This window comes from Caretta caretta, chromosome 7, assembly GCF_965140235.1.
Source record: "Caretta caretta isolate rCarCar2 chromosome 7, rCarCar1.hap1, whole genome shotgun sequence".
Lineage (NCBI taxonomy): Eukaryota > Metazoa > Chordata > Testudines > Cheloniidae > Caretta > Caretta caretta.
Window position 1 is genome coordinate 56,263,175 of NC_134212.1, and position 26,555 is coordinate 56,289,729.

At 53.2% G+C, this 26,555-nt stretch overlaps 1 protein-coding gene across 6 annotated transcripts in view; it reads left to right on the forward strand.

The window, feature by feature from the left end:
- PSD (pleckstrin and Sec7 domain containing) overlaps positions 1–26,555 on the forward strand; it is a 112,803-nt gene that overhangs the window by 34,627 nt on the left and 51,621 nt on the right. For 5 of the 6 annotated variants that reach the window (XM_075130709.1, XM_075130711.1, XM_048856946.2 and 2 more), the window contains exons 2-5: positions 11,594–12,674; positions 12,816–12,918; positions 13,662–14,154; positions 21,065–21,508. In XM_075130709.1, coding sequence (XP_074986810.1) covers positions 11,706–12,674; positions 12,816–12,918; positions 13,662–14,154; positions 21,065–21,508 — 2,009 coding nt within the window. In that variant the 5' untranslated portion in view covers positions 11,594–11,705. Of the gene's footprint in view, positions 1–1,672; positions 1,845–11,593; positions 12,675–12,815; positions 12,919–13,661; positions 14,155–21,064; positions 21,509–26,555 lie in introns of those variants that run through there. The other variant, XM_075130710.1, reaches the window with a different exon arrangement.

Consider the following 26,555-nt stretch of genomic DNA (forward strand, 5'->3'; position numbering starts at 1 on the left):
TGAGAGGGGGTCCAGGATGGGCCCCAGGTGGCACCATTTTCTACAAGAGAGAGGGAGAAATGGTCGCATCCTAGAGAGTGTACAATGTGAAAAACACCCTAATTTAAGCAAGCATCATGCATGGAACATGATCCCCATCAAGAGGCATTATAACAACTACACACTAGGCCGATGTGTGTGCGAAGAGATAGATAAGTAAACCCTTCAGCAGGGATTGCATATGGATCCCTAATGTGCTGCCACCACCCCCATCATGCAGAATGTCATTAATACACCCAGCTGCCTGAAATACGTCCAGATTAGCAATCATTTTACATGCTGCATGATTGGTTCACGGCCTAGCCACTATCAGCACATGGAGACCCCCAAGCCAATCACGCCCTTCCCAATGCACTGGGATTTCCTTATGGGATTTCAAAACAGCCAGCTTAGCCTGATCCAGTAATCAGAATTGGCCATGAGGAAAAAGACCATATCTGGGCACTGTAGCCAACTTCTCTATGACCCCAACAGGAGGACTTCCCATTCTGGAGAGATCATTCCATGGCAGAACAAGACTAAGATCCTGGCCTCTAGAAAGAGTGAATCATTCAGTCCCAGGAAAAGACATGCTCAGGACCCCCATCATCCCGTTCGTTGACATCAATGGGTGCAAGTGGCTGGAAAACTTGGGCCCAAAACTTCCCTTTTCTCTGACAGACACTCAAGGTCCCATTCTAAAGACAGATTGTCTGGCTCCCTGAGGGTGGATGCAACAGAGAGCAAATCTGTTTCACAGAGACTGCAAGAGAGAAACTGTCCTTAGACAGCATTTGTGTGAAACAGAGAGAGAACCTGTTCCTTAACAAGTGGGAGTGCGAAACAGGCGCACACAGGAACCCGTACCCTGGAGTGTGTGTGAGACACCCAGAGAGATTGTTCCCTAGGGAGAGTGTGTGAGAGAGATGCACTGACACCCAGAGAGACCCTGTTTCCTAGGGAGTTTGTGTGTGAGAGAGACACCCAGAGAGACCCTATTCTCTAGGAAGAGTGTGTGTGAGAGACACTGAAACTGGGAAAGACCTTGTTCCGGGGGGGGGGGGGGGGAGAGGAGGGAGGGAGGAGGAGGAGAGAGAGTGAGGGAGACTGTTCCCTGGAAGGGCGGGAGAGAGAGAGAGACCCTGTTCCCTAGGGAGTGTGTGTGTGAGAGAGAGACATTGACACCCTGAGGGACCCTGATCCCTAGGGACAGCGTGTGTCTGAGAGAGACACTGATACCCAGGGGACCCTGGTCCCTCGGGACAGTGTGTGTCTGAGAGAGACAATGACATCCAGAGGGACCTTGTTCCCTAGGGACAGTGTGTGTGTGAGCCACACACTGACACCCAGAGAGACCCTATTCCCTAGGGACAGTGTGTGTGTGAGCCAGACACTGACACCCGGAGGGACCCTGTTCCCTAGGGAGAGGCTGCCCCATGCACCAGCACAGAAGGATCCTTGTTTCCAGCCCCACCCGTTGCCCACCGAGCCCCTCCCCAGCCCAGCTCCTCGGCTGCTCCCAGCCCGCCGCTCACCGGGCCGGTGCCTGCCCACCCGCCCAATCCCCGCTGAGCGGCGCGGCGAGCCCGGAGCCGAGCCCCGATTGGCTGCCGGCGGTGTCGGGCCGCAGAGCGACAGCTGGGGCGGACGCGCCGGAGTGGCAGCGACGGGGGTCGCTCCGCTGGCAGAGCGCAGGACCGGCAGCGGGGAATCGCCGCCCGCGGCCCGGGCTGGCCAGGGGAGGGCGAACCACCCCGACACCCACCTGCGCCCGGGGGGAGCCGCCTCCGGGCTGGAAGGAGGATGCAGGAGCGAGCCCGGCTCGGGTAAGCAGGGGCCGTGCACTCCCCGCACGCGCCCGCCCGGGGCTGCGATCGGCCCGGCGGGGGAAGGTGCCGCGGCGGGGCAGGGCGGGCGGCGGGTTCGTGCTGTCAAGGCAGCCGGTGATTAGCCGGCACTAGGGGAGCGCCGGAGACGCGCGCAGCCTTGTCCGCCTTGCGCCGGCCGGGGGCGATGCTGGAGCCCTGCAAGTTCGCACCCGGGGTGCCCGGGGAACAGGGGGGATGCCCCCCGCCCCTTTGCTTTTTCTTAAGCTGGGCTTTGTGCGTGAGCCTGCAGCGGAGGATCGGCTGCCGTGGTTACCGCACGGGATATGGGGGGGGGGGGGCGCTGCCGGTTTGGGGGCCGGGGGTCAGATCCCTTCTGGCCTGGGCTATGGAGGACTCGGAGCGCTGAAGTTTGCCCTGTCCAGGCTGGGGTGTGCATCAGCGCCGCGCGTGTGTGTGTGCGGCACGTCCGCATTCGCCTCTCCATCGGCTGGGCATGCCGCTGAATCCAGATCCGGGGAGCCGAGAGGAGCTGCCTGCGGGCACTACGAGGGAGCTGGATGCTAACCCACGCGGGCGGCTCCCAGCTGCAGGGAATGGTGCAGGAGCCCTGGGCATAGGGAAGCTGACGCGGGGCTGCTCTCTCCGTCTCAACCATCTGCCAGCAACAGCAGGTGCTGCGGGGACAATCTTCGGAGACTCCCCCGCTACTCCAGTCCCCACCAGCAAGAGGCGCTGCAGGGAAAGGTATAGGGACACTTGCTGGGGGAGCGCACAGCTACCCCAGTCCCAGTGTCTCCCAGCAGCATTCAGCAGGAGCGGTGAGGCTCCCTTTCTTCTTTTCGGTCAAGTAGAATAATGAGCTGTTGATGTTTGTTGCCCAGTTCCCTCCCCGCGTGACTCCAGGGAGCTCTTGCCCTGATGCCTCTCGGGGAGAGGTGGGGTGTAGGGAAGGCAGTTTGTTTACAGTCTGTGTCCTGAATTCTCTGGGAACTTGCTCCCTGCTGAGCTGGATGGATGTCACTTCCACTCAGAGCTGATCCTTGGTGAGCTGAGAGGAGGCCAGGCAGAGGGTGAGGGAGGCCGGTGTGGCTGGCTGGAGGGATTGGGAGGACTGAGAGCCTTGTCTGGCTGAGCCTAGGGGGTGGGATGGCGGAGCGGGATTCAGGATGAGGGGAGTCGGAGGATCTAGCAGGAGCAGTTCTCAGCACAGTCTCTGCCCAGGATGGGAACTGGCATGCCCACCTCCATCCAACCTTGTGAAGAAATCAGACTTTAGGGACAGGCATACCCAGTGCCTGCATGTCCTGCATCCTGCAGACATACCCCCAGCAGGTGCCTCTCAAAGCCCCATGCCACACCCACTCCTCAACTCCTTCAGAGGCTGGAACGCCCTTTAAAACTCCACTCCAAGCTCCCATCCCTGCCCCCTCAGAGCAGCCGCCTGCACACCCACTGCCTTCAGATATTCCCTCGCCTGGCGCCTCTAAAACCCCATGCTCTCCACCTCCTACGTCCCATAGCCAAGTACCACATTCCCTCTTATACATGAGGGCACCCTGTCTTCTACACTGCACCTGTGTATCGCACCCCCCAGCACTCTTCTCCACCTCCCACGTTCTGTACCTCCACGCTGCACTTCTGTACGCGCTCACCTGGTATCTGTGTTTCCACCTCCTGCATCCCATTCTGGAATATGAGCCTGGACTTGACAGAGCTGGGGTATGTGAGGGCAATCGCCTTGGAAGGGATGGGGTTTGGAGACTTTGGGGATTACAATTCTGTGGGTTGCACAAGTGTAGGGTGCTCAGAAGAATGTGATGGGGGATTAGGGGTCCCAGCCCAGGAGTTGCAGCCTGAATGTGCTTAGAGCCTAAAGCACTTGAAATCAGTGACTCTGGACCAAATAGGGGGACTGGGAGCAAAGGGCCTAGCCATAATGGAGGCCTGGGACTCTTGGAAGCAGCTGCCATGGATTTCCTGGGCATAAAAGGCATGAGTAAAGGGTATAGATTTGGTGGGGGCCAAGAACACTTGATGATCAAGAATGTACACCTATTGCAACACTTGAGATAAAGGCAATGCATGTCTTGGGGGGTGATAGGACAGGATCTGCCATGGGCCTAGGATGCTGGGAATAAATGCCTTGGCTAGCACAGTGGCTTGAGGGTAATTGGCCTCCTCCTCGACAGGATGCGGCTCTAGCACTGATCAGTAAAGCTCCCGTCATCATGGGTGTTGGAGTCAGGATGAGCTGAGGCAATGGACACCTTGCTCAAGAGCTACAGCATGTTGGCAGGCCTTTCGGTAGTAGCAGGGTTTGCTGCAGACCTGGGCAGTGTACGCTAATCTCTTATTTCAAAACAAAACAAAACAAAACCTCTTTTGGGGAAAGAAAACCTTCCTGATGTGAGCCCAGGGTAAACTGATACGGTGGCACCTGCTTGAGTTTGCAAAGAGCCTGAAACAATAGCTCAGAGAGCAATGGGCAAACTGCCCTGTGCATCCTAGTGAGGGGTTAACTTTGAAACGTAATGGTGACAACTTAAATATCAACATTAACTACTTCACTGCTGTTCACCTTAGCGGAAACTTCCTGCTGCCCTCCACATGCACCCAAACCCCCATCAACCCCCTGCCTAACTACTCAAACTTCCAGCTTCCCCCAGGGCAACCAGTATGATGTGCTTAGGCATTGCTGGAACTGAACTCTGCAGCGCATTGAAAATTCAGGTAAAATGAATTGCATGTAATAACGGATGAAATCACACAAGGAATTCTGTCCTGATAGTATTATTTGCTTCCTTCTTTAATTCAGTGAAAGCCTTCAGACTTTAATTGTTCTGAAGCTGCCCAAGAAACTCCAGTCAGCCAGCCTGGAGTGCCTTTGAATCCAGGAGCCTTGGATGTGGAGTTTCAGGTCCTTGCTGCTTGAGAACACTACAGTTGTTTGAAATTTGTGCAGAAGGAATTGAATTTGAGAACTAAGGTAGAGTGCAGGCGCTACCCAATGGGCCATAGGAGGCCAGAGCTGGCCTACTTCGGGATCCTCTACCCCTGCTTAAAGGAAAAGAACATCAAGGAATTGGGGCGTTTTGGCCCTTCATTAGGGTCCTTAATATGCCTTCCAATGTGAGCACTCTGTGCGCTTGTAACTGTGCTCTCTTTTCAATCCCCCCGCCTGTTTCAGAGTCATTTCCCTGTTTTGATGCACCTCGTGTTAGCAGGGCGTCCTGTACCTCCTTGGTGTGAGACTATGTGGGATGCACACTGCCCGCGAGTCCCTGGGATCCCTTCTGAATTTCTGAAAACACCATCCTGTCTGTTGTGTGGCTATCCCTCCTGTCAGAAATCTCTGTCCACGAGTGCCTGCTGCCCACAGCCAGTGAGTAATGTCCAAAGGCCAATTCTACAAGCTCTCATGGCTGGGGGGTAGTAAGGAACTGGGTACAGAATCAATCAGTTCTCTGTCAAGAAAGCAACTGTATTGTACAAAGAAGGGGAAGCTTCCATCCGGCATCTTCTAGTAATCTTAGATTTTTCTAAGCCTACTGTTGTGTAATCTAAGCAGGTCTTCTTAAAAGCCCTTTAGAAAAGATACCTGCTTGTTCTCCATAGCTTGACTAGAAGTTCATAGGTTGGTGGGTTCTCTGTCTTCCCAATGCGTATTGGCCAGTTGCTATGTCCTGAAGGTAATGTCCCAGGTTGTTTTGCTGTCTTCCATCAGTATGCTGTGTCAGGTAGTGTCTGTAGGTAGCATTCCTGTATGCTGGTTTCTTTCTTTGTCTTTCTGGTGTGCATTATATGCCTTTTGTTGCCCTGTGGCCTGTAGGTAACATCTCAGTAGTCTTTTAATGAGGCACGGGGTTCTTTTAAATGGGCTTTCGTTGTAGAATGAGCCATTTCCTCCCATTGTCCCTGTTTCCTTTATTATTTAACATATGACACTCGTGGTCCTGGTCCTGGTCCATGTCCAACATATTTAAATCAGCAGGCCTGAGGGGGCCGGGAGAGTTGGAGAAGAGATGGATTATAGTAACAATGAGAGGGATGTGGATATCACCATGCATCCCCCAACACAATAAAATGGGTCCTTCCTAACCAATAAATCCACTTAACTGGAATGTTTTTAGGATGGAGGCAAACAACATAATGATCTGTACATTCAATAGAAAGGTGGTTGCTATTTATTGCAGTGTCCCTTTGAGCTAGAAGGATGTTGGTTCACAGCTTGACTGGGCAGTTTGAAAAGTCAATCGAATACGAGGGCTTGCTATTTCAGAATAACTGCATGGGTTGACAAGCCCATAGACTGCTCTTGTAGCTGACATTGGCAACACATTTTGTGAGCTTCCCAGGCATCTTCAGACCACAGAATTGAGTGAGTTAGATCTAATTTGTCCCCCAGCACCTCAGTGGAATTGGGTTCCTTATCTTGAGTCTCATCTATATAGATGGGGGTCCACCAATTATCATGATTCCCTCCCTAGCAGCTTGTTCTATAGCTGAGCTCTGTGTAGAGTTACAGTAGGCCCAGCTTGATTCCTTCTGTAATATCAGTGGAATTACCCCAGGGACAAACTGGATCCATAAACACGCTTGCTCGCTCACCAGAACTTTTCAGGTTCAGCTGGAGCCTATTACTTCTAGCCTGATATCTATTGCTCTGTTCATCTTGACTAGAGAGTAATTGGTCCCTGTCCCCTTTCTAATGTCTCCTCACTTCTATACATAGACAGTTCTTATGACTGGTCTCAGACGAAGCCTCCATGATCATTCTCTTGAGTAGGAGCAGAGAGATTATTTAACCTCTCTGTATTTAGCACTGGTGCGACCCATCCTGTGTCCAGTTCTGGTGTCCACAATTCAAGAAGGATGGTGAAAACTTGGGAGAGGATTCGGGGAAGAGCCATGGGAATGTTTAAGAATTAGAAAACTTGCCTTATAATGATCGACTCAAGGAGCTCAATCTGTTTGGTTTAATAGAAAGTTAAGGGGTGATCTGATTACAATCTAGAAATATCTACATGGGGAGCAAATATTTAATAACAGGCTCTTCAACCTAGCAGAGAAAGGTCTAACATGATCCAATGGCTGGAAGTTGAAGCTAGACAAATTCAGACTGGAAATGAGGTGTAACATTCTTTTTAACAGTGAGAGCAATTAACTGTTGGAACAACTTACCAAAGGTTGTGATGGATTCTTCATCACTGACAATGTCTAAATCAAGACTGGCTGTTTTATTAAAAGCTCTGCTCTAGGAACTATTTTGGGGAAGTTCTCTGGCCTGTGCTATACAGGAGGTCAGACTAGAAGATCACAATGGTCACTTCTGGTCTTAGACTCCTCAAAGCTATTGTAGAGCAGATAGTGCAGGCTGTCAGAACCTTCCAGCCTTAGGGAAAATGGCACCCTGGGTGAACTTGCATTTTGGTGCGCCTAGCCCTTGTGGGCATGGTGCTCCCCATTGCCCCTGGCCCCTATAGGCTCCCCAGGCTCCTCACCCTCCCTTCACCCCTAACTCCTATACTGTGCCCCCTTCACCCCTAATCCCTGCACTCCCCTCCTGCACCCCATATCCCTACATCCCTTCACTCCTAACCCCTGCCCCCCTCCTGTGTCCTTAATCCCTGCATTGTGCCCCCTTCACCACAATCCCTGCCCCCTCCTGTGCCCCAACCCCTGCACTGTGCCCCCTTCCCCCCCAACCCCTGCACCCCCCCTCCTGTGCCCATGTGGGGAAACTGACCTGGATGCATGGAGCAGCTGGCATTGCAGCTTGCCCCCCCCCCAACTGCTGTTTCTCTGCCCCGCGCACCCCTAGGGAGCTGTGAGGGGGGAGCGATGTCAGGGCTTCCTGTATCCAGGTCACTTTCCCCACCTGGGCTGCGTAAGGAGAGGGCAGGAGAGGCACAGCTCCTGATGCCTCACAGCACAGCCTAGGTGGGGAAAGTGACCTGGATGCAGGGGAGCCCTGACATCGCTCCTCGCTCCCCCCCTCACAGCCCCTAGGGGTGCGTGAAGCATTTGGTGTTGTGTGTGTTGGGGGAACTGTGTGTGTGTGAGAGAGAGAGCACAAAAGAGAGAGCATGTTTGTGACAGATTGTGAGTATGTGAGAGACGGCATGTGTGTTGGTGCTTGGGGGAGTGTGTGAGAGAGGGAGTGTGCGTGTGCGTGGAGGGGAGTGTGTGACTGTGTGTGTGTGCGTGCACCTGAGTGAGTGTATGAGTGCACTGTCTCTTTAAGAAAGCACTCAGGATCAGGCGCCTGAAGGCTTGTTCAGACGCTAGCTCCGGACCCAGAGATTCCCTCTGTCCTGTCAGCTCAGCGGAGACTGGCTACACAGGTGGAGGGGGGGACACCCCAACATCAACCTTCCTTCCCCTCCCCCCCCACCCCGCACAGCAGACAGGACACTCCCAGTCCAGAATGGCTGGGGGGGCTCCATGGGAAGAATGGGTGTGGGGGACAGGAGCAGTGGCGGCTGCACACAGCAGTGGAGTGGGGGGGTGGGGGGGCACCCCTGCTCCGGAATAGTCACTTGGATGGTCGTTCAACTTCTCCCCTGCGGCTTGGGTCCCTCTGCCCTCTCCAGACACTGCTGCTTGCCTGCCACCTCCACCAGCCCAGCTGGCTCTTGGCAGGTCAGGTGGGACTCAGGCAAACCCTTCACATGGCACCCTCTTTGGCGGGGTGCTCTGGGCCGCTGCCCGGACCGTCCACCCCAAAGGCCGGCCCTGGGGCTTTAGTACATGCAGGGGCCCAGAAATCTGCACTACCAGAATTTACCATCTGTGCCAAAAGGCAGCCTATTTTGAAATCTCTTTCAAACTCACGTATGCTCCACACACACACACCCCCACACCCCTGCCACACACACTCTCCTAACATGTTCTGGCCATTCAACATCAAGAAGTGTGGAAGAAACCCCCCAAAATGTGCTACAATGGGGAGTGCAGGTTAAGGCCTTCCATTGACGAGTGCTGTTGTATTCATTTAGATGGACTATATGGGCTTAAGGTATTAATGTAACCCAGTCACTGTCCGTTCTGATTTGGGGTGGGATGTGGCAGCTGATAGGAAGGTTCTCTTGTCTTATAATACAGCTTCAGTGTATCTTGGAGGAATGTATTATATTTCCTCCTGTCTGTATCAGCCTTCAGGTTCTGCTACTGGCACTGAATTTCCCACCCATCTCTTTTCATCAATGACAGTGATTCACCAGACCCATGGCTTCTCTCCCTGTGCCACTGTCCTTAAGCAGGCTTTGGAATTTGGCGGAGTCTAGGAGTTCACATGATGGCCTCAGGTTCCCGGATCTCTTTTGTTGCCTGGGAACTGGCTAAGCAATGTGATGATCTGTCCAAGACAGCAGCTGGATTGTGATGGCCTCAGTATTGCCCTCTAGGCCAAAGATCAAGTCCAGGGTGTGGCTGGCTGTGCCGGTGGAACCCAGAGATGACCAAAGAGAGGCCTAGGGAGGCGTGTGGGGAGTTGAGGTTTTGGGCTTCTCAGCATTCCTGCTAAAATATCCCAGGATGACAAGCCCGGGGTATTTCATCACCGTTGCCAACAAGCCATCCATGAGCTGCTAGATAAATCCTTTAGTCCGTGCATAAAATCTGTTCGCTTTGGCTCTGCTTTCTATTGTCAGACAAGTGAACTTGAATGAACTTGTCTTACCTGAGGGATCTCTCCTGGATTTGAAATTTGCAGGGAAGACTAATGGAGAGCCTCCTGCTGTCTTGTCCTGTCTGGGTCTGCGATGCACCAAGTATCCCGGGGAGATGAGGTGGGCTAGCACTGGGCTTACAGTATCAGATATCACAGGCTATATTGGGTGTTCCATCTCTGAAGAGGTTGTGTATTGTCTGTTGGCAGCCCTTGCGCTGATCATCGTCGATTTAATTTGTGTTGCTTTGTGCTGCCTGTCCCTGCCCCGTGCCCAGGGAAAGGTCCTGTGCAGTGTGTCGGTGTGAGATGTCTGCAAGCTGGTTTCTTATGTCTGCTTTGTTTCCTAGGAGAGTTCCTCCCAGTTTGGACTGCGATAGGTGAAGTAGTGGATTGTGCATGGGATTACCTGAATGGAGGGACACTTATCTAGGTCACCAGATGCCTTGGGAAGGGCAAGCCTGTGGCATGCCGTCAGGAACTGTGGCCTGGTTGAGTCCTAGGAATGGGCAGAGCCGGATCAGAGTCAGATCCTGGGGTAGTGCTGGGTGTTCTGGAAGCATGGTGGCATAACAACAACAGAAATAAGTGACAACAATAATAGACAGGCTCGAGACCAGCAGAAAGGGGAGATGTCAGCGGCATCAGGCATCCATTGCCTTGAAACAAGCTGCCTGTTTTGTCATGGTGCCCATCTTGCTCTTACCAACTTTGGAAGAGAGATGGAGAGGGGAGGAGAGCTCAGACTTTCTGGCTGTACCTCAGTCCTTGCTGAATGCTAATTGGCTCCCTGCTCCGCAGGTGGTGGTGAATGCCGGAAGAGCAGGGCTGGGGCTTACGACTCCTTTCCTGTAAAGGATGCAGAGTCCTGTGGCAGTCTTGTTCCTGCACTGAAGGGAGGGGCTGGGAGAGAACTACTAACCTCCCTGGCCTATGCTCTCCGCCTGGGGTACTGGGACAGCATCCCACTGCTGGCCTTGGGGGCAGATTCCCAGGGCCAAGTACACTGGCACTGAATGGGATGATCAAGCCACATGCCCACCTCTCTCTCTCTCTCTTTCACACTGTCTGTCTTATACACAAAGGGCCAAATTCTCCTCTTGGGGCTGCTCACGCACACACACCCGTGCATGCACACGTCCTCTCTGCTTCTTTCAACTCTCCCTCAGATTTTCAGGGCTGCCCAGCTCTGTTGTGCATGCAGATGAGGTCATTGCTCACCTCGGTGGCTCTCTGCTCATGCAAGTCGTGCATTAGAATGAGACAGGCTCCTAGTTGCTGGGCTTAAAGTGTGCCTGGTCGAGAGGGGATACCCAGCAGGCAAAAGAAATGCCTACAACTCCAACTGTGTTGCTGAGGGGTGCAGATGTCAGCTTTGCCTGGGGAAAATCCCCTCTGATTGGCTGCTTCCCCCCGCCCCCCGGGGAAGAGCAGCCAATCGGGGCTCCTCCAGCAGGCAGATGGAACTCTGACCTTGGGAGCCGGCCACATTCTCACAGGAGTCCGGCCTCTCAAGGTGGCTCCGCTCCCAGCTTCCCCCTTGCTCCTGGGAGTAACCAGGTGGTGCTTCTGCTGCTCCCGCCTTTCCTCTGCAACACCCAGCCTGCGGGAGTGGGAGAAGCAGCTTCCCTGCAGCTCCCCCAGGCCTGGGTGATGGGGAGAACAGCCCCAGAGATGCTGGAGGAGCAGAGATGGGGCTGGGAGGGCAGAACAGACTTGGGGCCAAAATTGATGGGGGCAGGGGGACAGTCAGGTAGGTGTGATGTTACTTTAATTTATAGAACAGGACAGATTCTCCCTCTTCCGCCCCCCACTTTTTTCAGGCCACTTCAAGCCCTGCCTCGTTATTCCATTTAGGTGGCCAGTTCTGAGACTGTAGCCCTGTTTTCTCTCTCTCTCTTCGTACTCCAGCTGAGCCAAATTCTGCCTTTATATACCAGTGCGATCCCTGTGAGGGGAGCCAGGGAGCCTTGGTGGCTTAGGATAGTGCTGGGCCTTGGTCCGGTCCATATCTCTCCCTTTCCTGTATCTCTGATTGTATTTTCACCCTAACTTGCTGTTTTTTCCTTTGTTTCAGGGCCGCGTAAGGATGCGTCGCCCTCTGGCGGAGCTCTCAGCTCACGGGTGTTGGAAAAGCTCCTCCTCCCTGCCCTGCCCCTTTTGGCTTCAAACCTGATTCCTCCCACGCGATGGCCCAGGCAGGGGGAGTTATGCGCTTCTGCCCCGAAGGAGACTGCACTGTGTCGCCCACGAAGTTCACCCGCAACCTGGATCGGAGGCCCTGGCTGCCCACCGCCAAGAGCATGGAGTCCGCTGCCTCCAGCCCGCACCGCTGCCTCACGCCCAATCTCAGCACGGGCAGGATCCATTTACTGCGCAAGAGCCTGGCTCCTGAGGCCTGGCGGTGTCAGCTGGGCATGTATAACAGCACCGGCTCCTTAATCCGCAAGGCACCAGAAGCTGGCCCCTTTGGCAATGGCAACTGCCCAAGCTCTGGGCGGGTGACAGCACCGTGCACCCCGCTGAGAAGCAGGCAAAACTCCTTGCTGTCCTCCCCGGGCAGCCGCAGCCCACTGGTGGCCCCGGCGCCTGAGGGACAGAGCTCCGTGGTGACGTTCCGCTTTATTGAAAAGGCCAGCGTGAAAACCCTCAATGGCCTCCCATCGGGCGAGCCCAGGAGGGAGAATGGGCCAAGCCCCCACGGCCTGAGCCGCAGCTTGGAGTTCGGGGAGACCGTCCACTGCGGTTCCAGCAAAGAGGGGAGCTCCTGCCCCACCATGCAAAGCCAGCCTTCCCCAGGCAGCAGGCAGGGCATAAGCGAGAGCCTGTGGCTGACAGCCCGGCCGCCCACATGTGGCTCTGTGAGCGGGCATCCTGGCAGCACATGCACCCCGCCAGCCCAGAACAGCCCATTCCAGGAGCACCTCAGTCGGAAGCTGAAGCTGGAGGTCTCTGCCTCGGATCCGTTCCTGGCCGGTAGCCGCTCTCCTGTGGGCAAGCAGCCCTCTCTGAGTACTGGCAACGGAAGGGCAGCAGGGCACCCCCATGCTCTGAACACCAACTGCCTCTTCAGCTCCCTCTCCAATGGGCTGGGGACACCATCTGAGCACATCTCGGCGCTCCTGCGCAACCCCTTGGGCATGGAGCCCCACGACCAGGTACTGCCCAGTGTGTCTCTGAGGGAGAGCCGGGCCTCACCTTCAGAGGCCACATACCTGCTTCCCCGCCCCTGTCCTTCCTCCCTGCCCCCACCCCACCCCCGGGAGGCTCCCAGCTGACATGCTCTTTCATTCCTGCAGGGGGGCTCATGGGCGTATTCCCGGGAGAGCTCAGCCCATGCCCAGCGCATTGCCAAGGCCAAGTGGGAATTCTTCTATGGCTCGTTGGACTCTCCAGGGACAGGTAACGGGTCCCTCACGATTAGGGGGTGGGGATGAGGGACAGCCTCGCCTTCTACTGCGACCGACATCTGCTTGCTAAATCCAGATCCAAATACTCTGGCTGGCCTTTTCTTTGTCCTGGTCCAACTGAACCCACCCCAGAACCAAGCCCTCCTTCCCCGAGCCTTATGTTTGGAAAGGCTGGATGCAAATTCTGTAGCTTGGGCCTATCTAATAAAATCCAGGCTCGAAATGGCCAGGCCCTCGTCCCTCTGAGGCTAGCAGCTCTGCTGCCATCCGAGTCTGTTTGTCCAAACCCCTAAGCTCCACTGTGGTGTCAGTGAATCCATCCGTGCTGACTCTGGGTGGCTGGAGGCAGCTCTTGGTTTCCTGTTTGAGGAGGGCTTCAGGGTTAAAAACCCAGTTTGGGTAGGCCAGCATGGTATGGGCCCCACCTGTACAGTTTGGGATACATCTAGCCACCCCAAACCCTCAGACACGCTGGCAGAGGTGAATCTCCTTTTGGACCCTGCCCCAGTACCTCCCTTCTTACCTTTGTTCCTCTGGATTCATACCTTCTCTGGGCCCAGTTATGCTCCCGCTCCATGCTGAACTCTGCTGGAGGTGGTCATACGTCGCAGTTGCAAAATGGGTCCCTCTGCATTTCTCAGGTGCAGCTCCCTCGTTTGAAGTGTAAGCTGGGTTGCTCTTAGAACGAGGTTACAGCTGCTTGTATGTAAACGCTCTGGGATCTCTCTGTTCCAGGCACCTCCCCCCAGACACCTCTTGAGTCTCCGTCACTGGCAAAACCCCTGCAGAAGCCCAGCCACCAGCTGCCACCAGAACCAGAGAAGCCAATGGCGGAGCGCAGCTTGTGTCACATCGAGGTGGAAATAGAGATGGCTCCTGCAGGTAGTAAGAAGCCAGGATCCTGTGAAACCGGCATCATAAGGAGGACGGTGAAGTATTCAGAGACGGATCTGGACTCAGTGCCGCTGCGATGCTATCGCGAGACCAACATTGATGATATCCTGGCTGAGAAGGACGAAGGGGATTCGGCCATCGAGAGCCAGAAGGACAGCGAGAGCAATCCGAGTGTCACAGGAACCCTGGGGAGAAGGAACAGTGTGACAGAGGACCCCTTTCCCCAGCACAGGGGAGAGCAGGATGGAAAGTGTCTGAGGAACGGGATGCAGGGCGAAGAGATGGATGAGGATGACGAGGTGTTTGAGGCGACGAGGCAGGAGAACGGGGGCAGGTGAGGTTTGCTGAAGGGGAGTGAGATGGTGCATTGTGGTGGGCTGCTCCATTCTCCATCATCTCTCAAGTACACTGCGGACAAGCACCCAAACCAGACACATGTGTTCTGTACAATTTAGTGTATTTGTGTAGAGCATCCTCACATTGGGTTAGGGTCCTGTCCAGTACTACAAGCTAAGGAGGATTGGGCTGGCCAGCACTCATAAGAACAGCCATACTGGGTCAGACCAATGGTCTGTCTAGCCCAGTGTCCTGTCTTCCAACAGTGGCCAATGCCAGGTGCTTCAGAGGGAATGAATGGGACAGGGGAATTATTGAGTGATGCACTCAGGTGGGAAACTGCTAAAGAAAACCAATGATGCTGGTGAGTCAGCAGGAAGTGCTGTGCTGTGGGAACTGCTGGAGACATAGAACTAAGGTCACTTGGGGTGATCAGAGACCCTAAGGCCCTTCTAGCAAGTAAGGGTCAAATTCCAACCAAGATAACGACATTCTGCCTCCCTAAATTCCCCCCGAGCTTTTTCGGCTGGGCGCATAGGCGCTGACTCCGTGGGTGTTCCGGGGCTGGAGCACCCATGGGGAAAAATTGGTAGGTGCTCTGCATCCACTGGCGGCTCCCCACCCCGCCCTGCCCCAGCTCACCTCTGCCTCCGCTTCGCTTCGCCTCCTACCCTGAGCGTGCCATTGGGTCCTGCTTCTCCCTTCTCCCTCCCAGCGCTTGCTCCACGAAACAGCTGTTTCATGCGGCAAGCCTGAGAGGGAGGGAGGAGAAGGAGGAACGTGGTGCCCTTGGGGGAGGAGGCGGGGCCAGGATGGGAATTTGGAGAGGGATCCAATAGGGGCAGGGAGGGGTGGAGTTGGGGCGGGGGCAGAGGGGGGCGCGAGCACCCACCGGCGCCGACAAAAGTTGGTGCCTGTGGCTGGGCGTTAGTGTCCTTTGCTACCTGTCCTAAACGGCCGCGTAGTGTTGCTGTGTGTTATCCAACAGCTGCCGTTCTCTACCCCAGAGGGACTGCATTTCAGTAGTAGATGATTAACTTTCTATGCATAGCTAGGACATGAGATTGCTATGCTTTTTGGGATGGAGAAAGTTTTCTATGCAAAGAGCAAGCCAGGTATAATTGTTTGCCTGCACGTATTACTTATTGACACAAAATGCTTTCTGAGGGGATGGCATGGGGTGAGAGCAAGGCGTGGAGAATAGTGTGAGTAGGGTAATGGTAGGATGAGGGAAGGGACAGGTGCGCTGGGATGAATGCCACACCAGGGGAGCATGGAGAGACAAATCATGAAGTGGCTAGAGCTTGGAGCCTGACCCAAAGGCCATTGAAGTCAGTGGGACACTTCTCATTGACCTGAATGGCCTTTGCATCAGGCCCTAGATCCACCTCTTGCTTCTTACAGGGACTATTCTCTATCTTGTGGCTAGTTTAATCTCTCCATCCTGTAAGGGCAGGTGACTGTGACATCACCCAGCCAGTTTGACACACAGATGGCTTTCAGCATTCAGGACTGACTTCCCCCCGTTCCCCAGCTGGGGAATGGGCCTCAGGCACAGCCAGCAGCTGCCCACTGCTGCGGCTGTGCTTATAAACATAAGGGCTGTGTCCATCTGAGTGTGATGTGTGAGATGATTCTCTCCTTTCCCTCCTGCCCCCGGGCCAAAGTGGAGCTTACCAAAATGAGGTTTCCACAAGAGTCTAGCTGGTGACTGCACATTGGGAGAGTATCCTGGGTGGAGCTGTTGGGGCCAGTGAAGATAGCCAGCCAGTTGTGGCCCACTTTGTCTCATCAGGAGCTATACATGCAGTGGCTTGCCGTGAGCCCCATGTGGTCAGCTGCGAGCGGCTCCAGGGTCCATGACTCCAGTTCCGACAAAGACTGAGGACTTGGAGACCTGTCCTACAGCAAACTGTAGGCTGCAACTTCGAGGTATTCTAGGGGGCTTCTGGGCTTGCCATTTCTGTGTCTCCGGTGAGGCAGCATTGTCACAGGTGGATCCCAGGAAGGAGCAGGCTGTCTGCTCCCCTTATCAAGGAATCATCTCCTTTCTGGTCACAGTAAGGGAGGACAGCCATTCTGCATGCACTGAGCAGCCCCCGGCAGAGGATGGCAGCCTCACTGTGCTGAACACCTGGCCAAGGGAGTCTGTGGTGCAGCTAGGGGATAGTTATCTCGCAGGAAAATCCTAGGTGGAGCCAAGGCACTTGTAGTATTTGCTGAAAGGTGACTAGATGAGGAGAGCACTACACCCCCGCCAGGGATGAGCTCACCTAGTCTATCTTGTGGTGAAACTACAGTACCTTGTCTCACTGTGTCATCACAGCAGGCTGCTCACGTGTTAGTCATCGTGCAGTGAAAACACAACACAGCTGTCCCCTCTTCTTTCCAGCCCCAGCCCCACTCTGTTCCCTAGTGTTGAATGGCTCCTCTAGTGTGGTGGGAGCCAGAATGAACAGCTCCCCTGTTGGGCCAGAGTGGAATCGTACCACCCAGCTGAATTTTCGCTTGCATGGATAACTCAATCTATCACTCCTAGCATGTGGATATCACTGTACCGTGCTGATTGCCTTATTCTTCCATGGCCCTCCAGTAACGTACCACTACTGTACGGGTGTGACGGGCCTCCCAGTCAGAGAGGGGACCAAGACCTTGTCTGTTAAGAGATTCCAGTTGCCAGATCTGCTAGTGCAATGAGGCCTTGTCTGCACACAGAAGTTGTACTGCTTTAACTATACTGGAGTAGTTACAACCCCTCTATTCCCATGGCGGGAGAGGATTATCTCTACCGGTATAAGGCACATTTACACTGGAATGAGAGCCCCCTTCTGATGGGGTGTACTGGGATAACCAGAGCAGTAATAAATAACCCCCATAGTCAGACAGGTACAAAAGCTGTACAGAGCATGCCGCAGCAGAGTTAAATTGCCCTGTCAAGCGGGTGAGTGGCGCACCAGGGTGTGACTGAGAGGAGCAATCTGAGATCCCTCTGGGCCTGCTTTGTAGAGCAGCATGTTTTGGAAGCTGCCACTATGGAAGTTATTAAAGGCTGGATTTGTAAAGGTCTCTTAGTCATCTAAAAATGCAGGTGGGCAGCTAGTGGGGTTTTCAAAATGCCTCTACCTTACCATTGGAAACAATGAGCGTTAGGTACCTGGCTCTCTTAGAAACCCTACTAGACACCTACCTGCATCTCTTGGAGCCTTAAGAAATCTGGCCTTAGGCGTTTGGAGTAGTTCTGCAAGGGAGAGTTAGGGTGGATGCTCCCCCAAACATCAGCGAGCACTGTGTGGTTACAATGATTGTCACAATAGAGGGGACTTTCCTTAGGGGACGACAAATGCCAGAGCCAGGAGCACATGGCTAACCAGGAGCAGGCCGGTCAGCAAAGGGGAAAGGAAAGCACAAGCTAACCAGAGAGGAAAAGTGACTGGAGAAAGGGCACCTTCTTACTCAGCCGATCTGCTCCCGGGGGATCTTCAGCTCTGCCGACTGTAATGACAAACCTGAGGCCTGGTCTCCACTGAAAGCTTAAACAGGGATAGCTACGTTGGTCAGGGGTGTGGCAACGTCACTATGTAGACAAAAACCCCAGCGTAGATGCAGCCCTGCCGACAAAGAGAGACCCGGAGTAACTAGCGATGCTGCTGCCGGAGCTACCATGACTTCACTGCTATTTGAGCTAGCTAAATCAAAGCTAACCCTTCCGTGCTGCAGTCACACCTTTGCCTGCAATGCAGGCATGCTCGCAGTTAAAAGAGGGAGCTGGATTCTACTCTGTGCCTCAGAATTGTTTGCTATGTTCCAATCAGTTGCACCTGTGCAAACCTCATGTGGGGTTGTACACGTGTCACCAAGCGCAGAATTTGGCCTGCAGAACCATCAGCATTATTGACCCAGCTTGACTCAGATCCCAGGTGAGTTTGCAGGCCTGGTAGTCAGTGGGGAAACCATCTTTTATTTGCACATGGAGCAGGTTTGCTCTAGAAATGACTAAGACCCAATACCCAGGGAGCCCCATAATGCCATGCCTCGCTTTAAGGACCGTAAATAACTACTGGGTGAGAGGCAAAGTCCTATGAATTAAAAACAGGTGCAAGCAATGATTCTGCAAAACACTTAAGCATGTGCTTAACTAAAAACGTGATTACACTGGCTCCAAGGGGATTTAAGCATTTGCTTAAATGCTTTGCTGAATTAGAGCCCCAGTGATGGGAAACCGAGTCACAGGTGCCCAGATCCTAAAGGATATTTGGGTGCCTAACTTCCATTGAAATCTGTATGTGTGATGATCGGGGCCAGATTCTGGATACCTTACACCTTATTTTGCAAGTGACCCTGTTGATTTCTCTGGCCCATAATGATGGGGAGTGAATAGTCCAATGAGTTCACTCCTGTGTATTTTTATTAAAGATCTACTAAAGGAAGAGGACAGCAAATTGATGAGACTTACTTACAAAAAATAATTGCTAGGAACTTCAAACTACAGTAGAGTAGCAGAAATGAGCCAGAGGCCTGGTTTTTGTGGCAATACATATGTTCCTAATTAGCCTGGGATCAAGGGTCAGTTCCAGGTGTAGGTGCTAAATGGCAGAATTAACCAGCACTGTCTCTGGCAGGATGGGGCTGCGAGGGGTGAGGGGGTCCTCTTGTAGAAAAAAATCCGTTGACAGTGGTGTAGAGAAGAGCTGCAATAAAAGGTGAAGTAGGCCCTCGACTGTCTTAGCAGAGGAGCTGCATACAAAGCAGGAGGCATTCCTGGGACTGTGTGCTGCCTCTGTGTCTGTAGTTGACTCCAGCTGGAGACTGTGTGCTGTCCCAGGAAGGGGGCGTGCAGAGACACAGCAGCTGGGGAAGGCCCCAGCTGGATGCTGCTGAAAGTGCTGGGGATGCTGAAACCGCAGCTCTCTCCCCTTGTGTAATTACACCTTGAAGTGGGTATAGTTGGGACAATCACAGCAATGAGAGTTTGCATCCTGCTAGTTCAGTGGGCCTGTATCTGTCAGTATGGACCACTAACGAGGCAGAAGCACAGGGAAGACCCTCCAGAAGCAGTGCTGCCCCTACTGTCCTTTACCTCCTTCCCCTCTCCCATGATCCCTTCCCTTTCTGGAAAGGATTCTCTGGGTCTCTTGCCCTAGCGCATGTGACTGGCACCTGGAAATGGTTTGTTTCCTGTCCTTGCTTCTGCGCAAGAGCCTGATTACAGTCTGTGCTCTGCTCCCATCTTCTCCCCCATGTCTTGCTGAGATGGTGCCCCTCTGCTCTGATCCCCAGCAGGGTGTGGGAACCATCCCCATCTAGCCCATCTGTTAATTCATAACCTGATGTAGGTCACGTCCCTGACCTCTGCTTTTCCAGTGAGAATCCGCCCAGCTCCCTTAACAGATATTTCTTCTGTCCTGGTGCCGTTGCTGCTGCCCTATGCTGCATCCCATTCACAGCAATAATCCTCGGCCTCTGGAACAGCACATGGGACTCCAGATGGACTCTAATGACAAATGATCCAGGCATTGTTAAGTTGATTTCATAGTACACTTCCTGAATTATAATGATAGGGAATTTACATTTCTATGGCATCTTTCTTCTTGGGGGAAACAAAGGCCTCCATAAAATATAACAGACTGATTTTTACCACGTAGAGCAGTCATTTCACCCACCGCTGAAACGCAGCCACCTATGAGGTGGAACATGGTCGACATTTGAGCATCCAAGTACCGCTGCACAACAGAAGTGGAGACTATCCTATCTAAGGTTGGGTTTCTCCATTCTTTACCTACTGCTTGCTTAGGCAACCCCCCCTGAAGTCATGGAGAGGTTGGCCTAGTGAGATTACCAGAGTTGTGTTTTGAGCAGGTTAATGAATTAATGACATTCAGTCAGTGAGACAGCAGGTATTTAGACAATGAGTTTTCCAAGTCTTCTGAATGAAAATGTGTTCGTGGTGCCCAATAACCTAGCAGTGGGATAGAACGCGTTCTGATTGGATAAATTTTCCTGTGCTCTAGCCAATTGGAAACCAGCATGGCCTAAAGTAATTTCCCTTTACTTTATTAAACTGATGGCAGCATATCAGCTGAGATTGGTTTTCGGATTCTGTTTGTACTTTTATGAGTGAAGTGGATTTGTGTTCATTTGCTGGAAAGCTGCTTACTGCTCTATGCTCAATTTGATTGGCTAGCTGCAATCTATGTCATTTAACAGACCACACTGTCAGATCGTAATGACTTTTGATCACTTCTGATCTGGACTGGGTTCAAACCAGTGACCTAGGGGAGAAAGGCTTTGTATCCCATTACAGATCTGATCATGGGGTACAGGGCGTTACCTAGGGAGGTGGTAGAATCCCCTTCCTTGGAAGTTTTTAAGGTCAGGCTTGACAAAGCCCTGGCTGGGATGATTTAGTAGGGATTGGTCCTGCTCTAGGCAGGGGGTTGGACTAGATGGCCTCCAGAGGTCCCTTCCAACTCTGTTATTCTATGATTCTAGGGCTGGGTCCTCAATGGGATCTGAACCCAGGACCTCTGTGTCTAAAAGAATGAGCCGTTACTGCCTGAGCCAATAGACCAAGTCTGGCTGCAGTAGTGGAGTCATTGGTCTTTGTGGATGAGCCCCTGGAGGGGAACAAAGTCTGTGCTGTATTAATTGGCACGTGCATCCAGAGCACCATCAGATTCCAATGTGGGTCACCGTGTGCAATGTCCTATCTGACTGGCCAGGCTTTTTCCCCGTAACCTGGTTCCCCAGTGGGTTATGGTCCTGTATCGGTTCCGAGGAGACGCTATCCTTCCCAGTTATCGGTCTCAGCAGCAGATGAATTTAGAACCAATGGGCTAGCAGAGGGCAAGGAGTGCGCCCTTCTATGCTCCTCACTGACCAGCTGTTCCTTCTCTCTCCCCTCCTGCCAGGATCGTGGACAGAGATGAACAGTGCCTGCTCAAGTCACCAGTGCCCTTCCTTCTGGGACACAGCCTCTCCAAGGATGGGATGGACTCTTTCAGCAAGCATTTTGAGAGCATCATGGAGTCCCATCGAGCCAAGGGGACATCCTACACCAGCCTAGATTCCATTGACGTCCTCTCCTCTCCAGCCCGTACCCGTGGTACCTATTTCACCTTTGACCTCCCAAACCTCACCCCAGAAATACAGGACCAGATCCGAGACAGCGCCAAGCTGATTGAGCAGAATTTTGCCCCTCTGGCCCACCTGGAGCCAGATTCCGGAACCAGCTCTGCCACTGATGCCCTCTGGAGCGAGAGGGAAGAGGAGCGGGGGAGAAGGGGGAAGAATGGCTTTCACAGCCCCTGCCGCTCGGAGGACAGCTTTGGACTGCCCCTGGCCTCCATCATAAGGTGAGTGACCCAAGCTACCTCCATCAGAGTCGTTGAAGGCAGCATGTGTGTGTGCCCACCCGAAAGAGGCATGCGGTCTGCCTGGGTTAGTCAATCGACTTGAACCCAGGCCAGAGCATCCAGGAAAGGAGGCCATTCAGAATGCCGAACTCACGCTCGGAGGGAACGTCCAGGGGCTCAGGAAGAGGGATTCACAGGGTAAAACAACTCTGGTAAGACCAAGTGGTCTCCCTCCAAGCTACCCGGATGGACATGGTTCGTGGTGGGCTAGCACAGGCCCTGTACCGTTAGCTGGCTGGCCTTGAGAGGCCTTTGTGATGTCACTGCAGTTGTTTGTGTTCTGGCTGGGGGTGCTTGTAGTCTTCTCCCCCACTGCAGCATCACGAGATGGCCCTGATGCTGAGTTACACAGGGAACCAAGGCTATTCAAGCGGGGAAGCAGGAGGCCCGGGTCTGCTGGGACCTTCATCCGATTGGCCGCAATGATAGCCATCATTAAATGGTCCTGCAGGTATCATGGCAGAGAGGCCTATCCAAAGCCTGTGATAAGAACCAGAGCAAGAGCCCCCATCCCAGCTGCAGAGACCTCCTGCTACCACCACACCCCTCCCCGCTGACAAGCAACTGCCTGTCTGCTCAGCAGCCAGAATCTCACAATCCTGTGTTAGCATCTTCCTGGACTTGACCCCCACTCCCGGCCACCAAACCTCCCTGCACCCCCAAGTAGCCTCTTAGCATAACCCATTTCCCGCTTTCATGAGCATGTGTCACGAGAGGGTCAGGGCAGAGCTGGGCCAGCAGGAAATGGGGTGGGGAGGAAGTTATCCAGAGCTATTACAGATGAAGGAATCCACACTCCCTGGTTTCCCACACACTCCCTCTGGGGCTCAGGGAAGGACCCCATGAGCGGTGCTGTTGTGCAGTGGGCACTACGTAATGGTGACTGCGGTCAGTGACATGATCCCCAGCCCATCTGGGAGGAAAGGCAATGTCCGTTTATGGGCTGTTCTTGACCAGGTGTTGGTCCTGGTAGCCCAGGGGTTCTCCCCCAGAGCCCATCTTTTAGGAGATGGGGGAGCTAATTTGCTGGTAGTGTTTTCGTTTCAACTCGTGATGGCAGGCAACGAGAGGGCAGTTATTGGAGTCATAGCTTCCTGTTTTCCCCTTTATCAGTGTGTCAGAACATATCGTTCAAGCACTGTACACATGTTGACTAACACAGCACCCAGTGTCAGTGTCATCCTCTTCACAGCTGGGAAACTAGGCACAGAGAAGAGCTGAGATTTACCCCCAAGATCGTGTGATGAGTCGGTGTCAGAGCTGGCAGTTCCTGGCTCCCAAGCCTATGCTAAAGCCACACCACTCTTCTACCACCTCTCTCTTGTTGCGGTTAGTTTGTCTAAGTAAGTGCTCTTTGTTTTCCTAATGGCTACCAAGGGGGTGATGCCGCCACGTGCTGAATCAATTTCTGCGGTTTGCTCTGCACTGCCTGCTTCCAGCATACAGACAGTGCACTCTGGGAAGCAAAGGTGGAGGCGTAAGGCAGGAATGGATTGCCTTTTGCAAAGATCCACCTCAGCATTTTGGGCAGCAATAGTCTGCTGTAGGGCTGTGTGGAGAGACGCTGGCTCTCAGCTGCTGGCCGGCATGGTATTCCTTTGGCCTATCAGTGCTCCGCTGGAGGGGCAAACGTCTGGAGAGCTCTTAGCACTCTGCCTGTGTCTGCCACAGCTGCTTGAGAGCCCTCCGCAGGAAGCTGTTCACCCAGAGAGGTGGGGAGACCATTTGTGTTTTGTCCTGCAGCTTGTGCTGCCTGACTTGTTTCTCTCCGGTGTAACTACTCCCGCATGAGGACTTCCAGGGCCAATGGAGTTTCTCTGCATCCCTCTGGGATTCCCCCCTCCCACCCATCTGCTTCCTGCCTTCTTATCTCCAGGCAGTTTCTCCCAGTATTCCTGGGCTCTCTTCCACTTCCTGAGCTCTTCTTGGGCTGTCTGGCCTCTCCCCTGGAGTTTTTTCTCCCAGGGCTTGTCTATACTTAAAACACTGCTGTGGTGCTCAAAGCGTAGGTCAGTGGTTCTCAAACGATTGTACTGGCGACCCCTTTCATATAGCAAGCCTCTGAGGGTGACCCCCCTTACAAAGTAAAAACACTTGTTTCTATATTTAACACCATTATAAATGCTGGAGGCAAAGCGGGGTTTGGGGTGGAGGCTGACAGCTCACAACTCCCATGTAATAACCTCACGACCCCCTGAGGGGTCCCAATCCCCAGTTTGAGAACCCCTGGCGTAGGCAATCCATTGACTTAACGCCGTCTACACCGGGGCTCAGGTTGGCTTAACTGCGTCACTCAAGGGTGTGGATTTTTCAAACCCCTGTGCAATGTGGTTCTACCAACTTTATTTCCTAGTGTAGACCAGGTCTCAGCTACACGACTCTCAATTTTTCTCAGCAGCCCCAGGGCTCTTACTTCTGTCTCCTCACCCAGAGATCCCTTCTCCTTGGGGACCCTCAGTGTTGTAGCAATGCCTTATGACAGGGCGTCTCGCTCTGGAGCTAGTGCCCTATGGCTCTGTTGACAGCTTTGACACCAGCCCCACATGGGGGAAGTTTCATTTTTCTAGTGACACTGAGCCAAACCTTCTTCCCACTGACCTCTACACAGCCTGCTCTTTTCAGGGGGGTCGCAGTGGGTGTAACCAAGAGTAGGAATGGATTTGCTGTCTCCACGTCTTGTCCTGCTTCTCGACTTAAAGGGCACCAGCTCCAAGCAGGAGAGTAAGAAACAAGAGGCCCAATGTAGGGATCTCAAGCTGTATGGAGGGGCCTGGGACAGTCACTTGGCAAAGTACTAAGCAGCCCGTGCAAGATCCCAAGCAGGATTGAGGCCTGTGCTGCAGGGACACAGCTAGGGAGGGGCAGAAGTACTGCCTGCTGACTTTTCACTGTATCCCAGATAGATCATGCTGAGTGAGGAGCCTGCCATATTTTCTGCCAGGGGAAGTGATGGTCAGCTGTGCCTGCTGGTAACCGGACGTCTGTCTGTCTGTCCCATGCTCCTCATTGTAAACAAGGCTCAGATGTCTATGGAAAACCATAAAGCACAGATGCTGTGCCCAAGCTGCACTTGGCCTGGCTCCAGGGGGAGGGGACGACTACGACTATCCTTGGAACCCCCAAATTCTGGTCCTTGGTGTAAGGTAAAGCAGCCCAAGGAGCAGCTAGAGCACAGGGGTACCCTGGCCCTCACCCTTTCCCCAGGGCCAGGAGCAGCTATGCAGACACTACATCAGATGAGCAGTTACCCAGCTGCTATCCACCTTCGGAGAAGCACAGAGCATCTGGGGCCGAGGGCAATCTCTAGTCCATAATCAGCCCAGATTTAAGGGGTGAGTTGAATTTTACAATGGGTGCGTTGTACCCAGTTATCTTGCAGCCCAGGGCCGTTACAGCCATGATCCAACCCAGCAGAAAGGGGCGAGAGGAGAAGGGAGACAGGCAAGGAAGGCTGGGGGTAGGAATCTGGCAGGTAGAAGTGGCATAGCAGAGATTTTTCAAAGGGACTGGTAAGCAGCTGGGCAGAGGGAGTCTGATCTGATACTAGTCTCGGTGTCCCCCCACCCATGCAAACTTCTCCAGCCATTTTACCTTCAACGAGGACATAAGAGATTCTGAACATAGTTGCACTGACCCCATAGTTGTGTGACACCCCTGTTCTTTGGGTGTCACAGGGTCTGACATCTCAAGTGTCTGTGGCCTCAGTTTCCCAATTGCTTTCTATGTCTTGACAGCTCCATCTCTGCCTCCACTGTGGGGCTCTTGTGCAGATGCTGTCAGCACTTTGCTGCTCAATCACACACCCCTTCCAGAGCATATCATAGAAGATTAGGGTTGGAAGAGATCTCAGGAGGTCATCCTGTCCAACCCCCTGCTCAAAGCAGGACCAACCCCAACTCAATCATCCCAGCCAGGGCTTTGTCAAGCCAGGCCTTAAAAACCTCTAAGGATAGAGATTCCACACCTCCCTAGGTAACCTATTCCAGTGCTTCACCACCCTCCTAGTGAAACAGTGTTTCCTAATATCCAACCTAGACCTCCCCCACTGCAACTTGAGACCATTGCTCCTTGTTCTGTCATCTGCCACCACTGGGAACAGCCGAGCTCCATCCTCTTTGGAACCCCCCTTCAGGTAGTTGAAGGCTGCTATCAAATCCCCCCTCACTCTTCTCTTCTGTAGACTAAACAAGCCCAGTTCCCTCAGTCTCTCCTCGTAAGTCATGAGCCCCAGCCCCTTTATCATTTTCATTGCCCTCCGCTGGACTCTTTCCAATTTGTCCACATCCTTTCTGTAGTGGTGGGCCCAAAACTGGATGCAATACTCCAGATGTGGCCTCACCGGTGCCAAATAGAGGGAAATAATCATTTGCCTCGATCTGCTGGCAATGCTCCTACTAATACAGCCCAATCTGCCATTGGCCCTCTTGGCAACAAGGGCACACTGCTGACTCATATCCAGCTTCTCATCCACTGTAATCCCTATGTCCTTTTCTCCAGAACTGCTGATTAGCCAGTTGGTACCCAGCCTGTAGCAGTGCATGGGATTCTTCCGTCCTAAGTGGAGGACTCTGCACTTGTCCTTGTTGAACCTCATCAGATTTCTTTTGGCCCAGTCCTCCAATTTGTCTAGGTCACTCTGAACCCTATCCCTACCCTCCAGCATATCTACCTCTTCCTCGTTTATGTCCTCTGCGAACTTTCTGAGAGTTTAATCCATCCCATCATTCAGATCATTAATAAAGATGTTGAACAAAACCGGCCCCAAGACCGATCCCTGGGGCAGTCCGCTTGATACCAGCTGCCAACTAGACATTGAGCCCAACAATCTAGCCAGCTTTCTATCCACCTTATAGTCATTCATCCAATCCATATTTTTTTTAACTTGCTGGTAAGAATACTGTGAGAGACCATATCAAAATCTTTGCTAAAGTCAAGATATATCACGTCCACCACTTTCCCCATATCTACAGAGCCAGTTATCTCATCA